At 38.7% G+C, this 16,928-nt stretch overlaps 1 protein-coding gene across 1 annotated transcript; it reads right to left on the reverse strand.

Moving 5' to 3' along the window:
- Nucleotides 1-1,537: 1,537 nt before the first annotated feature.
- On the reverse strand, nucleotides 1,538-10,980 carry LOC587948 (4-hydroxybenzoate polyprenyltransferase, mitochondrial). The gene is made up of 8 exons (XM_030981087.1): nucleotides 10,882-10,980; nucleotides 7,401-8,039; nucleotides 6,796-6,962; nucleotides 6,010-6,131; nucleotides 4,857-4,942; nucleotides 3,587-3,720; nucleotides 2,807-2,995; nucleotides 1,538-2,177 (listed from the first exon to the last, which is right to left on the reverse strand). The coding sequence occupies exons 2-8, from the start codon at nucleotides 8,026-8,028 to the stop codon at nucleotides 2,004-2,006; spliced, it is 1,500 nt and encodes a 499-aa protein (XP_030836947.1). The 5' UTR covers nucleotides 8,029-8,039; nucleotides 10,882-10,980; the 3' UTR covers nucleotides 1,538-2,003.
- Nucleotides 10,981-16,928: the final 5,948 nt, after the last annotated feature.

The raw sequence follows: 16,928 nt of genomic DNA on the forward strand, positions 1-16,928 counted from the left end.
GTGTATCACCATAGGAAGACAATCTGATTAGATTTTGGAGCACGTAGGTCAAAGGTCAAGGGTCACAGAGGTCAACTTATGAAATTCCATACATTGAGATTGTTATCATGATATCTCAAGAACCACTGGAGATTTAAACTCCAAACTTGTTTAAATTGCTCTATGGCGGAGGCATCATTTTCGACTGCGCGCAGTCAAAATTCCATCTAGTTTTCATTGAATTGCTTTTTTAACAATTTTTTGTATTGAGCTGGCAAATGATGATTGATTGGAGTTTGTGTTAGGGTGAAACACAATGAACAAGAAGATATATATCCTTCTTTTTTGTAAACCGAACATTTGTAATCGAAAATGTATTATTTCATGTTTGTGATGAGTGATGAACATTGACAGATTTTCGTTGCGTATATTTTTTATTGAGTATGAAAAATTGCTATGTATTCTCATAATTATTGAATGTACTAATAATGATAATGAATGTATGCAAAATAAACATAATACATGTAAACAGAATTTTTGTATGATGTCTTTATTTTGTTAAAGCATTAGTCATTTTGTATGTTTTGCTGCAATTTTGATATACTTTAAACGTACATACAATGCCAATTCACTCATAGGACACTATACAATTTGACACTTCAACAGAATTCTAATTTCTTCTCATCAGCAAAGAGGTTGTTTTAATTCCATAAAGTTTTTCCAGTCATACTGTTTATCCATGAATACAAGGTGTACTGAGATAACAGTTGTATTTTATACTCTATTTATTGCATTTCATCAAAATCTATACATAGATATTTATTTACATTAACAGAAAATACCTTCATGATGTGTGTAATATTCATAATAAAGGCACTACTTTGCAGCTTTTAAAGCAGAGTTTCTCACTGAAGAAAAATTAAGATTCAAATACACCATGATAGTACTTACAGCATAATAAACTATATCATATAATGTAAGACCTTAATTCCTCATAAACGATACATAATTACACACATTTTGTATTGTATAAATGATTTGATTTTCCCCACAAAGGTAAATTTATGCAATAGAAAGAGATATCATTTGTTGTTTTTAGAAGGGGAATACTTTTCATTATGTTTAACTTTAAAATACAACAAATGCATATTGTAGCCTCTAATATCCTTACATGTATAAGATAACTTTCTTATTTAACTTCTTATATATCTTCAGAGTCATACTAAGAAATGCAATTGGATTAATTAAAAAAAATCAAATGTCTCATCTGCAAAATAATGATACAAACACATATATTTCCTTGTAACTAAAAAACTTAAGTTATGTAGAGTTTTTAGAAATGATTTCAACAATCTGTCCCGCAGATTTCAATTACAATTGGGCATTTTAAGGAATTAATTCCTACCAGGTACCAATTTACCTAAAGCCTCGGTCACAAATGCCATTACGAACGCCGTACGAACGATTTTTAGACAATGGAAATTCAGAAACACAATGGAAAAACAATGGAAAAACAATAGAAAAACAATGGAAAAACAATGGAAAAACTATGGAAAAACAATGGAAAAACTATGGAAAAACGGAGATTCGTACAAACCTTGGTGACCGTAGCATTGCATGAGTATGGCAAATTTAGATTCATGTCTTATCAAAGGTCGTGCTGTAGCAGGGAAAAGCAAGGCACACTACTCTTCCCTCATTCCATTTTGCCACGGTGGTTCTTCTTCTTCTGCAGTGACCACCTTGGGCCAAAGGGCAAGTGCATAGCGTCCCCGCTATATTATGACCGGTAAAAATTAGGGTGACATAGACTACCTAAAGTCCTCCAAGGCAACCTGAAGTCCTGCTTTTGTTGCCAATTTGGCAACTATAGAATGACAAGTTCATATCGTTTTAGGTGCATTTCAGCACTCTACTGTATTTGAATCCCAAAAGTTGAATCGGCTACATATTATTTGTCTGGGGTGCCTGGCTAGCAATCCAAATCAAGTGTGAAGAGAGAGAGAGAGAGACCTGTTTGATTATTAGCCTTTCCTTGATATATCCTTCTCAGGATAGTCTTTCATCTCATCCGAATCAGGGAGAGCCTTTGCTAGAGTCCCAGCTACAATGCCAGCAAAGATGATAAGTCCGAGACGCTTGTTAGAATGGAATTTATTCCAACAATCCTCAGGCTTGTTGATGTCAACTGTCCATATCTGGGTATGGGGAAATACAATAAAGCAAAGAATGCATTTTATTTCTAAACAGGTAGGACAAGCGTTCCTTTCGCCGCTGGTATTCATGAAAGGAATCCGCATTAACCACATGGGTTCCTATGTCAACTGCTCCGCAAGTTTTCTTAACTTCCACCCTGAACCCAACACTTTATCTGGCCCTAATCCCAATCCTAAGCTTAACCTAAAACCTGATTAAAAAAACCCACAAAATTATTCCTATACCTTTCAAAAGAGAAACCAAGAGCATAATTATGTTGCCTGGGTGAATGTCAGATCACCAGGAAATAAGCACATATATGAATTGCACTTGATACTGTCAATGGCTAAACTTTATGGGCATTTTTTTGTATGTTTGTTTATTTTACCCCACTGCTAAGAAAGCATGTGTAAGCAACCAGATTCTAGATATAGATATATATCCATAAAAGATATAACAACTAGATATCCCTAACAAATCATTAATGACATGGGCCAACTAAAAGCATGATCTAAACACAATTCTCAAAGCAAGGTTTGTGTATTGGTGCTGAATTATCCTTAGGATTTATTATCAATAAGTCAATAATTGTTGCTGCTGAGAGAGAGTAGCAGCATTATATTTGACTGACCTGGTTTGCCAGTTGTGCTCCAGCCAGTGATATAGCTAGGTAGTATGGTATAGTCTGCTCTGCATTGTACCCTGATAGAACCAAGCCACCAATCATCAAGCTTCCGAAGCCACTCAGCCACTGCTTCGTCCTGTCTCCCATGAAGATTGAGGTGGATTTCAGCCCTAGCAGCATGTCATCGTTCTTGTCCTGCAGAAAAGATTGGAATGCACTTTATTTCAATGATGTCGGGTCAATCAGAGGACATCAGACCCGAAATTCCACCTGCTAAAATATTCTCCCTCTCATATTGTTAAGCTTTTTTTTTAGGTCAGCGTTTATGCCAGTGCAATACATTTGGCGCTTATAGCAAGTCTAGGGTACTTTAGAAAACAATATCGTAATCAATCATAAATCCTTTGTAACTTCTGTATCCAACAAGCATAATACACCTCTGAATATGACAATGTACATGTTCAACCTGCAAAATGTATTTGCCCGTTTCATACATGCAGGCTAATTTACAGTTGAATACACTCCCTCCCTCGGATAGGACGTTAAATGGAGGATGCAAGTCATTTTCATCATTCCGTGGAGAGGAGAGTCACCAGCTTTGTATGCTAAAAACCCACTGCACGATTCATGTTAGAGTAGGTAAAAACCGGGTGTAGTGGTCAACCAGCACATCCCCAACCCGTTATGCCAGGAGATGGACCCAAGGGTTACAGTGATTCGATTTACTTTTTGCCTCCCAGGCACATGTGATGCCAAATAATTGCTAATAATTGCTTTATCTCGTACCTGATGGCCGTAGATGGTGTCGTACACCAACGTCCAGGAGATACCAGCTACGTAGAGAGGGAGGACAACACTCCAGTCACACGAGCCATGGATTGCTGCCCAACCCAATATAGCTCCCCAGTTGAAGGCCATACCTAGATCAGAATGATGACAAGACAAGATTATTATTATTATTGTTACTATTTATTTGGCATTTCAAACATACAATAGAAGGTACAATAGAATGGCACATAGGATATAAAGTATGAAAGACTAAAATTGGCTTCCCATGCTGTGCCTCTCGAAGTTGCCTGGAAGAAAAAAGGAATGTGAAATTTCTATAACCCGTCAGTCTTTTCTTCCAAAACTTGAGAGCAGATGCACAAAGTGTTGATACAAGCCCCAGCAAAGTAAGCATTTCCCTCAGAAATAGAGTTTCACTATAAGAATTGCTTTCTGCATCCAGGAGTACAAGTGGATGCCCAGTAGGATGTTATAGTGACTGTGCTAGATTAGCATGTGCACACCAGTAAAGAGGAATTAACTGAAAAGTTAAGCTTCCCAGAGGAATGACGATTATTCACTGCAAATACGGAATTGTAAATAAATTTAGTGACCAGTGAAATAATACAATGTAAAATACTGTGATAAGTTCAGTATATTTAATTGGGAAAGTGCTACATGTATATACAAAAAATTACTTTTATAATCATTGAAAAATAGTATACAACTCTTACTACAAAGATATACCTATAATCTGATGGCATATCGGTCAAGAAAAATCATGGAGAGAAATACTGACAAATATAGAAAGGGAAAGAGAGGGAGACAGACAGACAAAGAGGTAGATGAGAAAGGAGGACATAAATAAAAACTGAGAAAGGGTCGAGGCAAAAAAACAGAAAGAGATATGAAGAGAGAGGAAGTATGAACGAGAGAGAAATAGAGAGAGAGAGAGAGAGAGAGACAAAGGGACAGAGAGAGAAAGAGAGAGAGACAGACAGACAGATATAGAAATAGAGAAAGAGAGAGACAGAGAGAGAGAAATAAAGAGAGACAGAGAGAGAGAAATAAAGAGAAACAGAGAGAGAGAAATAAAGAGATAGAGAGAGAGAGAGGCATAGAGAGAGAGAGAGAGATAGAGAGAGAGAGAGAGAGAGAGAGAGAGAGGCATAGAGAGAGAGAGACAGAGAGATAGAGAAAGAGAAAGATAGAGAAACAGAGAGAGAGAGCGACAGAGACAGAGAGCAATAAAGAGAGAGAATACAAGTGAAGATGATGTCTGACATACCTAACACAGCTTGAGGCCAGTATGTTATCCTCTTCATCAGTGGATAGCTGACAACAAGAAGCATTGATGATGCACCTAGTGCTACACTGTATACACCATGAAGAAGAGATAAAACAATATAATCTCAATTCATCACCATCATACAGAGTGTAGGCTGTGATGTATTTGCATAAATTAAAAGCATGCAGTAATCTTACAATAACAAATATCCATCAAATTTTCTCATTCTCTGGTTTGTAATAAATTGAAAACCTTAAATATGTAATGCTATACCATACATGGATCTATTTTCATACAAAATTTAAGAATTTTTGTCTTTAGTTAGATTTTTATTATGTTACGTATAGTACCCGCATTTGAAGAAATATGCACAATGTCTACATACCACTAAGTAATGTCATGTGCTTTTTCTTGGAAAACTTTGTTAGAACTGAAAGTGTGTTCAAACATAACTGAAACAATAGAGTATAAGAATGATTTGATATGTAAGTAACATAAGAAATATGAATGACAGCTGATATTTTCTCACTAGATAGTCCTGGAGAAATGGTTTTAGAGGCATAACCTGGAGAGACAGAAAGAGATCATTCTAAAATATGTTTTATATGATAGCAAATTGAAGATATATATTAAATGCCTTAAAGGAACTTGGTAACTTTGTTCAGATGAGAGAAAATGTTGCTAAGGTAGTGACTTCAATGCTAGATGTGCAATTCAGGATAATCTGAAAGTTTGAGTGAAAACAGACCGTTATTAATGATAAAAATTTGGAAAAACTGATCCGATCGATTCCTTAATTATCCCAACTACAGTTGTATAATATCATAACTTAATTAAATTTTAGGTGGATGTAAATCATCACAAAGCAATGAATTGGCTCTATATACCATTCCAAACATTTAAGTGTGGAAAGAAAATTTACTGTTAGAGGGTGATGCACAGTGGCGCTTTCAAAGAAAACCATAAATATCTTTGTGGTTTGAGAAATTTTCGGGAGTTTTGCATGTTAGAGGGTTAGTACAGTAGAAGGAATATAATAAGTAACATTTCAATCATACAAACATTACACAGTTTTTTCATCAACCTTCCCCAATGTTACCGAGTTACTTTAAAAGGTATGTTAACTAGGTGCTTTAGAGTGCTCAAGACATACCTGTACCAATTGAATGAGAGGAGAATGGCTAGAGATGCTGAGAGTTGACACGCCAGGAAGCACAGTGCTTGGAACTGAGTGATCTCACCTGCAGCCAACGGCCGAACTTTAGTCCTTTCAACCTAAGTAAATCAGACAGAGAGATAGAGAGAGAGAGAGAGAGAGACAGGAACCGAGAGAGAGAGAGGGAGACAGGAACCGAGAGAGAGAGAGAGAGAGAGAGAGAGACCTTTCAGACCAGTAGTGCTTTATGGGAAATGCATATTCATGAATAAGTCGTCTCTGATTGGACAGTGGGTTCCTTACTTCGCATCTGGCCAGCTGCGATACGCTCCATTGTGTAGTACCGTACTATTTTTTCCTTTCTGTTCTCATTCATTTGCTTGGCACCACAATTGCGGGGTTAGCCCTGCTGTTTTGCAGGGTCAGCTAACCCCATAGGTGGGGCTAGCACACTTTGGTAAATACGAGTCTGAACAGAAAGTGGAATAAGCTTAACCCGGACTATATGTGGGGCTAAGACCCCCCCCCCCCCTTAACCCCACCTATAGTACGGGGTTAAGCAAAATTTTGCCAGTGTGAAAACAGTATATGACTTTTTAATATCTACTCTTTTTTATCACCCTCTTGCTTGTTTTATTTTCTAGGAGTTTTCCTATTGCTGCCTTTCCTGATGACTCTTTGGCACATCAATATTGTTGGATGACCAAAAGATATCACATTTTTCTTCCAACGACAAAACTCAGTCATCCGACGACCTTTGTTTCTACTAGGGACGTTACTTACTGATTTATCAAAATCCTTGTCCCACATGTCATTAATGGTACAGCCTGCTCCTCTCATCAGCAATGCTCCTAGACCAAAGATACCCAGCATGTAGACATCAGGAAAGTGACCTGGTGAAGCGGCCATTGCAATACTCCATGTGCAGGGTAGGTACAATAGCCAAGTGCCTGAAGTGCCCAATCGAAAAAGAAGAAAAATAGGTTGTAGAAAGACTATAAATTCTGGGTAAAATGCCAACAGTCGAAAAGAATGAACACATTTGTAAGAGAATTCTATTTCATAATTGTTCTTACTAGCAACTCTCTGAGATATCAATGAAAGCAGATTGAAGCTTGACTATCAAATTTTACTTGAAATACCATGTATCTCTCTCTCTCTCTCTCTCTCACTCTCTCTGTCTGTGAATGTACAGGCAACAAATCAGCAGTTTTATTGCTAGTAGAAACAAAGGATATGGCAGCAATTTATCTACTTTGAAAGCTATTATTGTTGATAACATTCAATTTGCTCTTCTAACTATGAGGCAAGATGCTCTAATTTGTCTATTTGCAATAGAACTGAATAGTGCATCCTTTGAAATAATATACATAGTATGATTAAGTTACCTATTGGTTTGTCCAGCCTGATGAGACGAAGATAAGGCTGCATCTTGGATGGGGCAGCATTGACGATAACAGCTGGACTAAGGCTTAGATGTCGCTTTGGTTCTATTAGACCAGGTCTAGAATGTTTATGATCCAACTGATGTGATCCAGTGCAATGTAACCATCTCCTACCGTGTAGTAGGTCAAAGTTTGACGACTGAGTAGTCCTACAAGCACATGCCATCGCCTTCAGATCCAACTGTTGCGGACCATGGCATCTTGTAAAACTGTGACAGTGCAATGCTTGAGATGGATTTGCAGCAAAGGCATTGTGATGATGGTTCATTGAGTCTGCTGATGCATTACAAGATGGCCGACAGTGATGATGCAAAGTTTGCAATGCTGTTGGATGCCTTGCAATACAGCTTTGTGAAGCCCCACTGTATCTTTGTAGAAAGTTTAATCTTGTTATACCTCTGTGCCTTTCATACACTTGAAGGCTATGATTTAGGCTGGATCCATGTATCATCTGACAATGTGCATGATGTCTAGCTTGAGTCAATGAAGCGCTCCTTGATCCGTTGAAGTACAAGAATGCCCTACAGGACAACCTCCACTTGCAGCTAGATACAGTAGAGACAGCTGCCATTTCCACACCTCCTGACAAACAAAATGAAGGACTTGTTATGCATTTACATATTCTTCTTTAATAATTAATACTATGGACAGGCTTTTAAGGAGAGTAACTTTTTACTCTTAAAATTAGTTGACTTGACTTCCAACTTTAGCTTGGCTGTGATACATATATTTTTTAGAATGATTGAAAGGCAAATCAATGTCATTCTCAGTGCTTCCAATTTATTTTTCGTCGTCCATCATTATTTGGGCCATAATTTTGTTGATATTTTTTACACTTAATGCCAATTACATTGTAATTTTCATAGCCCGATCAGCATTTGATCTTGAGTTTTATTAGTGTAATTAGGCATGCGCAGGGATTACACTAAATTTAACGTACAACACGCATGCACCTTAGTACACTTGAAGAAGTGCTTAAAGAAACGCAGAAAGTTGCCTTTTTCGTGTACACCGCTATATCTGTATTTCTGGCAGAAATAACATAGCAAACTCTTGTGAGAGGTCAAAGTTTTTGTAAAGTAAATTGCCATTAGCTCATTATCATCAGGAACATGTGGCAGGTTAACAAATTGCCATCACTGACTCGGATATACAGATTTTGAATTTTTTTTGTTAGATTCTTGATCAATTTCAAAGTGCTTGGTATGAGAAGAAAGAAGGACCAACTAGGCTAGGGAACTAAGAAGCCAGTGTGCAAGGTTCGTTGGGGCGATTTTATGCAAGTTAGGATTTGTTTATATCACTCTCTAAGTTTAAGCAGGGGTATGGTGCCAATTAAGGCTAGGTTATATTAATATCATATTTCATATTACCACCTAGCCCTTAACTTAGGCTATTTCGACCACAAGTTTTAACTGGTTTCGTAGAAACTAGAATTTAAAATAGAACGAAAATACAATTGGTGATTTACAATACAAATTACAACATCATTATGTAAAATAGACAACAATTTGAATGTTCCCATGCCATGGCATCGTTAAGACCAGTATTGGAAACGCCCCAATTTCAAAAAATGAAATGGAAGCTCTCATTACCAATCATGTGAAAGAAAATGTTTTGACTAATACATGATGATAAAAAATTTGCCGGGAAACCGCCTACTAATTCATATATTTGGTAAAATTTGTTTCTCTCATGGTCTGTGAGAGATATAGGGTAGTCCCATATACATCTTTCTGTGTATAGTGCTTGTAACTTTACGAAGAATGGGCCAAATTTCTTATCATTTTGATGATTCCAGAACCTTACATATGCTAGATGCTAGATGATCAACCTTTTCTGATCGATTCCACAACGTTTCTTTCACAATGCAATCGCATGACCATAACTAGGCAAATTCATGCAAAAAAATATATTCAAAAAATTGACTTGAAAACACATCACACAATTAGTCTGAACTGAGTCAGGAGCAAATTTGAAGAAATTATATTTTTAAATGTTGTAAAACCAAAGATATAAGAAGAAAACTGACCAAGTATCTGTACTAAAAATCGTACATGTAAAATTGGTCGTAGATATTCGACAGCTGAATATGACGCGCACAGTTGCATTACGTGCGTTCTCGAATCCAAAATCGTACCTCACACACACAATCTCGCCATACCGCGAATGGTCCGTCTTGGGGAGCTAGCCGGCTGAGAGTTTGCAGCGATACCAACGCAGCTTCGGAGCTCCGCAGCGCGCCATTTTAGCGGGACTCGGAAAGGTTTGCGATGGGAAGGCAGCGGCCTAGCTTTTTGCCCAAACAACGCTAGATCGGCTGCTGGCAAAATGAAAATAACTACGATCGAGAACATCGTCGGTTTCTTAACTTTTCAGTGAGATAATTCTGAATTCTAATTGAGACTATATAATAAATTAAATCGACAAAGAAACCTCGATAGAACTCTTATAACTCTATACAAAAGCTTGTTTATTTCTTCATTTGACATTTTGTTTTCGACCATTTTTTCGTGCGCGAGTCAATGTAAACTATGTATTACCAAACTTTCAACACGCAAGGAACGGGGAACACTCGCGGACCTCGCAACAAATTCGTTGCAAAAAAAAATTTCAAGGGTGATTTTGAAGCAGTGAAGAACATTGGCGCTGCAATGCGCAGAAATATACTTGAAAGAAACTTAAAAAATAATACCTGAATTTTCAGAAAATCGTATTTGTATTAGTGTACCTAGATGTGACTTGTTTATAAATCAGATTTTATGAAGATTTGTCGGGAAAAAATGTCAATTTTTTCCGTTTGGTGGTCATTTCTAGGCTAATATTTTAAAAGTTGCATCAGTAATGGGCCCGATGTTTCTCTTATCGTACTCGCATGTTATTCTACATAGATTAAACATAGGATGGTTAAGGGTAAGACCAGATAACATTATAAAAAAGATATATCCTCCCACCCTCCCATATCCAAGTTTTGGGCTGATTATTGCCGACCCACCGCAGCAAGGCCATTCACGTACGCGCGCAAAGCGCCCTCTACTGCCCCATGAATGTGCCTACCATAACTGGTCTTTATCTTTGATTATAATTATATCAATCAATTTGTCCATAATTCATACTCATGCTGGTGTTTTAGGTCTCACTTCAATTGGCCTCCTACTAGTCGGTGTAAAACACTGTCATTGAACAGCATGTCCACAGCAGCTCAGCACAGCACAGGTGCGGGCAGGGACTACATAAATTCTACCACGCTCTGAAAAAATCAGCACGCAAGAGTTATGGCGGAGAGCGAGATCATTTTCTGCTGATTGTTAGCGGGAGCTATTAATTATTAATGCTCCCTAGACTAGCTATTGTAAGAAGGCTAGTTTAATCAAAATAATCATCAGTATGTTCACGATAAAGAAAATATAAGAAATAAGCTTACAATTAATGACAGGATACAGCTGGAAGCTCGTTTGAACAGCTCTGGGTAAATCGGAACAGCTGATTCGAGCTCGAAACATTGATTACGCAATGATACAACATGTGTATATTTTACGGAATCGTGGAGAAAACCATCCTCGCCCAATCATCAAAGGAACTTCCGTCGACTTGACATGAGTACGGGTCCGAAACAGTGCTTGCTATATGCGACATAGTATGCGGGTGTCAAAAATAGATGAGATTCGAGAAGTGCGATAATAAAAGTCAAGCTTATAATTATATGTAATTATCAAAATAAGTATCCTTTATTACTTTTGATGTAATTGCCCCTTGAACCCACTTGACCTATATTTTCCCAATGTCGCTTTTTTTCTTCAAGAAAGTGCCCTTTTTGTTCCAACCCCCCCCCCCCCCCCCCCCCCCCACTTTCAAAAGATACACAAGAGATTAAAGTTTCTAGAGAAGTAATTATGTGTCAAATGCATCCATCATGCAGTATAAGAGAGAGAGAGAGAGAGAGAGAGAGAGGTAGGATCGAGGAGAGAGAAGGAGCGAGAGAGATGGGAGGAGAGAGAGAGAGGGAGAGAAGGAGAGAGAGAGAGAGAGAGAGAGAAGAGAGACGGCCGGTGCGTGTGATAATTATTCTATTGCCAATATGATTTAGATCGGTTTATATTCGGAGATTAGAGAATGAAACAAATATGCAGACTTTTGCAGATGGGGTATATAATTTATATAGTCCCGAATTGAGACTGGCGGGGATAGGGTGTGTGTGTGGGGGGGGGGGGGGGGAGGAGGTTAGGGTATATGCTATATTGGCCTCCTATAATACCGGTATCTAGCTGTCATCAGAACGAGCCATGTTCATATATATCCTGAAGCCGTTTCCTTGAAGTCCAGAGGATTATAACATCAAAACGAAAAAAATGGGATGAAAGTGGAACTACATAAAACTAATTTTACCGAAACTTTACCTCAGAAAAAACACCACAGCAGATTTGATATGAGTATCATGCTATAATTTATCAAATAAAATGATTGAATTCATATCTGAAAAGATGACACGCTAACGAAAAGTATTGGCAATGATGCATCGTCATTTTCTTGAAAAACAGAAAGCCTAAAAGATGATTAAACCGTGGTTATTACTCACAAAGCTGGGGAAATAGTTGATTAACCCTTACTGTACTGGGGGGGGGGGCCTGGGAGGCCCCCCTCGACATTTTCGGAGATTGCGCCGCAACCGCTTGAAATTTTGAATTGTCGTTTCATACTTTTTTCCCTCAAATCTTACGCACGTTTTGATACCATTTTCGTCGCAATCGGATATACCTGTGAGGTGTTACATAACAATTAGTATGCGCATGTCATCAAAAATATGCTATAATTGCATATATTCATGTACAAGCAGAAATGTGAATACAGGTTTAGATTCCTTCCTAAGTGGGTGATATGAATTGATATCGAATTGCTTTTATATGTTTCTCAAAGTAACTTGATGTATTCCAGAACAAAAGAATACATAAGAAATAAAAACAATAGATATAATAAGAAATAAAAAAACAATAAAGTACATAAGAAAATAAATATTTAAAAATCGCATTAAATTTGCATAAATTATCATTATTAATTACATCAAAATAAATATTTTGTGTTAGAAAAGAAGTTTCATATGAATAATGAGTTTCAACATTCAAAGTGGAGTTTGACACATTTTCTGTAAAATGCATAAAATTAGCATTTTGCATAATTAATTAGGCTATAACGACAAAAATTTGCATATTCGCAAAAAAACTAATTACACCATCTTGTTCGTTACGTAAATATCTACAAACATGCAAATTTTCGTGTTCATCGGACATCCGACGGCCGAGTGATCATAGGGGGGGGGGCCTCCAGGCCCCCCCCCCCCCCCCCCCAGTCAGGAGGTGCTCGAAATAGCCCAGTACAGTAAGGGTTAAGACAATGACGTTTTTGGCCTTTTTTTATGGCCATAAACATGATAGAGAGAGTATTATGATGAAGTTTTACATTAGTATATTACTAAAGGGATTTTTTATATGTCGAATATATTAACACCATTTCTCTGCGCGGTCACAAAATAAAGGCATATATAGTTTGATGAGGAATTTTAATTCTTCACTGAATAATTTCAATTACATCGAGAAAAATGTAAATGGCTTGTAGGCCTATATTGATCAAGGCGGCAGCAAATTCAAGCACCTATATAGCCGAGCCCTTGCAGGTTCTCATGATGTCAAGCCCGAAAGTAAAATAAGGCTACATTCATTACTTTCTCTGCATTGTGAAATATTGACTCTTGCTCTAAATTCAGAATTATTCAGAAGTCAGATCCAGTTTCCATCATTTAGTCCACTGAACTTGGCAAAATGTGGAAATGTACTAATAAAAGGGTGAGGGACACTGGCCTTGCCCAATCCAGTCATTTAAAAAAAAAAAGTTAACTCCAACAAACTATAGCTGATAACCTCTTGGATAATTCTGAGCCAGTTACAAATGTCTTGAAATTACTCTTATCATTACTTAGTACGGGAAACTATCTGGCCAAAGTTTATGGTTTCCTCAGTGCTAGCCATTCTCCCACGAAATTCGCATTTTTGTTGTTGGTTAAACTTGACGTGATGTCAAACTATTACACATGAGATAGGCTACCCACTGTCCCACTGACCTGTATTTTTAGTAGCAATGTACAGGCGCGGATCCAGGATTTTCCAATAGGGGGGGGGGGGCCAGAAATTTGAAAATTGCGCAGACAGTTTTTCAACTCAACATACCAATACTGACAAGGTCATATTAGAAGCACCATACCGGTAATTGTTTTTTTGACATTTTCATCGGGGGGGGGGGGGGGGGCTGAAGCCTCTTGCCCGAAAAAGTAATTTTCTGGTTTCACAATTCGGCTTGTGAGCGAAGCGAGCGAGCAAAAATTTGAGGATAATATGTATTTTGTGAAAGTGTTATTTATCACCAAAATACACGAGAAAAGATATAACAAATTCATATTCATATTCGGGCAGCTCGCCCCCCCCCCCCCCCCCCCCCCCCACAACGCGCGAAGCGCAGAAGCTTTAATGTTCATGAAATTATTAGAGAAAGAAGAGGATTCGTTGTTCCGTTCTTGGTTCTTAATCATTGTCTGAATTCAGTTTCCACTCCCCCTCCCGCGCGAAGCGCGGAAGCTTTGACGTTTCATTAAATTATTATAGAGAAAGAAGAGGATTCGTTGTACCGTTCTCGGTTGTTAATCATTGTCTGAATTCAGTTTCCATACCCCTCCCGCGCGATCGAAGCGCGGAAGCTTTGACGTTTCATTAAATCATTAGAGAAAGAGTACCGTTCTCGACTCTTAATCCTTGTATGAATTGAGTCCCCCCCCCCCTTTCCCTCTCCCGCGCGAAGCGCGGAAGCTTTGACGTTTCATTAAATTATGAGAGAAAGAAGACGATTCGTTGTACCGTTCTCAGTTGTTAATCATTGTCTGAATTCAGTTTCCATACCCCCTCCCGCGCGAAGCGCGGAAGCTTTGACGTTTCATTAAATCATTAAAGAAGAGTACCGTTCTCGACTCTTAATCCTTGTCTGAATTGAGTTCCCCCCCCCTCTCCCGCGTGAAGCGCAAAAGCTTAACGTTTCATTAAATTATTAGAGAAAGAAGACGATTCGTTGTACCGTTCTCTGAATTCAGTTTCCATACCCACTCCCGCGCAAAGCGCGGAAGCTTTGACGTTTCATTAAATCATTAGAGAAAGAGTACCGTTCTCGACTCTTAATCCTTGTCTGAATTGAGTTCCCACCCTCTCTCTCTCTCTCTCTCTCTCTCTCGCGCGAAGCGCAGAAGCTTTGACGTTTCATTAAATTATTAGAGAAAGAAGACGATTCGTTGTTCCGTTCTTGGTTCTTAATCATTGTCTGAATTCAGTTTCCCCCTCCTTTTCCTTTTCATTGAATTATTAGAGAAAGAAGATGATTTGTTGTACCATTCTCGACTCTTATTCCTTGTCTGAATTCAGTTTTCCCCCTCCCGCGCAAAGCGCGGAAGCTTTGACCTTTCATAGTTTAATGAAATTATTAGAGAAAGAAGATAATTCGTTGTTCCATTCTCGACCCTCAATCCTTCTCTGAATTCAGATTACCCCCTCCAGCGCAAAGCGCAGAAGCTTAACGTTACATTAAATTATTAGAGAAAGAAGACGATTCGTTGTACCGTTCTCGATTCTTAATCATTGTCTGAATTCAGTTTCCATACCCCCTCCCGCGCGAAGCGCGGAAGCTTTGACGTTTCATTAAATCATTAGAGAAAGAGTACCGTTCTCGACTCTTAATCCTTGTCTAAATTGAGTTCCCCCCCCCCTCTCCCGCGCGAAGCGCGGAAGCTTTGACGTTTCATTGAATTATTAGAGAAAGAAGATGATTCGTTGTTTCATTCTCGACTCTAAATCCTTGTCTGAATTCAGTTTTCCTCCTCCCGCGCGTATAGCGCGTAAGCTTCTGACGCTTCATTAAATTATGAGAGAAAGAAGATGAATCTTTGTCTCATTCTCGATTCTCAATCCTTGTTTGAATTCATTTTCCACCTTCCGCGCGAGGCGCGGAAGCTCTGACCTTTCATAGTTTAATGAAATTATTAGAGAAAGAAGATAATTCGTTGTTCCATTCCCGACTCTTAATCCTTCTCTGAATTCAGTTTTCCCCTCCAGCGCAAAGCGCAGAAGCTTAACGTTTCATTAAATTATTCATTAAATTTATTCATTAAATATGAAGAAGATTTGTTGTCCCGTTTTAGACTTGTCAAAAATGTTTCTTTGTCTGCTCCTTTTTTCGTCCTATGTCCTCTTACTGCCCCTACCGCCCCTAGCTATGCATGCTTTAAAGGGAAAATGAAACAATCATGATTGTGATAGCATACAATTAGGTCAGTAGAAATGAAAGGGGAAAAAAGATCTATGTATACACCAACCATGAAATAATCGCGACCGGGAGCGTCATATATCTTAGTTTTGTGTTACCGGGCGAGGGCCGGAGCGGAGCGACCAAGCGAGATTTTGCAATGTAGAATGCTGAAATTATGCATTCTAGAAAATCCTTTAGTCCAATATGTACGTTCTTTCCGTTACATGTATATTTCTTTCTAGCTATTCTTTCTATCGGGCCCAGGATCGCCGCCGCTGTTCATTATCACTACCTACATGTTGGTATGAGCTGAATCCAAATGAAGGGCAAAATAAGAATTACGAAGCGGCCCTACCGTTAATTTGAAATTTGACTGTGAAGTATATAGCTTCTATTTGAAAGACATCCAAAACATTGTGCCCTTTTCAATTTTTTTTTCAAAAAGCAGGGGCTGTTTGTAACGTTTAACTTTGAATCCGTGGCTCGAGATTTTATGCGGCCGGCCCGGCCCCCTCTATTCAATAATGTTTCCCAAGCCTTCTTGAATGACCCCAAATCTCCCGATTACAGTTTTTCCCTTATTCGTCGTTACTGTCACTTAGCGCCATTTCCTTGTCTTTCCCCCTTTCTCACCCGACTTTTCTCTTCCCCTTCCCACCCCCCCCCCCCCACCCACTCAGTGTTATCTAGGGTATGCGCATGTATGTTCCCTCTCTTAGTTTGAAAGCACCCCTTTATCTTCGGTGTGTAGAGTCAGTGCGGGCCGGATTTGTGTGTATTACGGGCCGGACTTTGTTGCGTGAAAAGTAACCCTTCATCGGAAATTTTGGGAACACAAAATCGGTCCCTCCGACCCCGAAGTGGGAGTGAGGTGGGGGGGGGGGGGGGGGGGGAGGATCTTCTTCTTTTTTTTCTCTCTCTCTCTCTCTTCTTTCTTTTCTCTTCTCTTTTCTTTTCTCTTCTCCTTTCTTTTCTCTTCTCCTTTTTTTCTTCTCTTCTCCTTTCTTTTTTTTCTCTTTTTTTTGCGCCGCCTATAGGGGGGGGGGGGCCGCGGCCGTTTCGGCCCCCCCCCTGGATCCGCCACTGATGTACAGGACAAGAGTTGACTTGTGTTTAGAAATATTTGGTATGCATATT

This window comes from Strongylocentrotus purpuratus, unplaced genomic scaffold, assembly GCF_000002235.5.
Source record: "Strongylocentrotus purpuratus isolate Spur 01 unplaced genomic scaffold, Spur_5.0 spur5_scaffold_11, whole genome shotgun sequence".
NCBI classification, from domain to species: Eukaryota; Metazoa; Echinodermata; class Echinoidea; order Camarodonta; family Strongylocentrotidae; genus Strongylocentrotus; species Strongylocentrotus purpuratus.

What these genes read in the sequence shown, in the direction of transcription:
- LOC587948 (XM_030981087.1), bottom strand. Translation starts at nt 8,028, where the DNA reads ATGGCAGCTGTCTCTACTGTATCTAGCTGCAAGTGGAGGTTGTCCTGT. An exon ending in ACAAGGATTTTGATAAATCA is followed by an intron (nt 6,132 to 6,795) that starts GTAAGTAACGTC and finishes TGATTTACTTAG; the next exon opens with GTTGAAAGGACTAAAGTTCG. An exon ending in GAGCACAACTGGCAAACCAG is followed by an intron (nt 2,178 to 2,806) that starts GTCAGTCAAATA and finishes CCCCATACCCAG; the next exon opens with ATATGGACAGTTGACATCAA.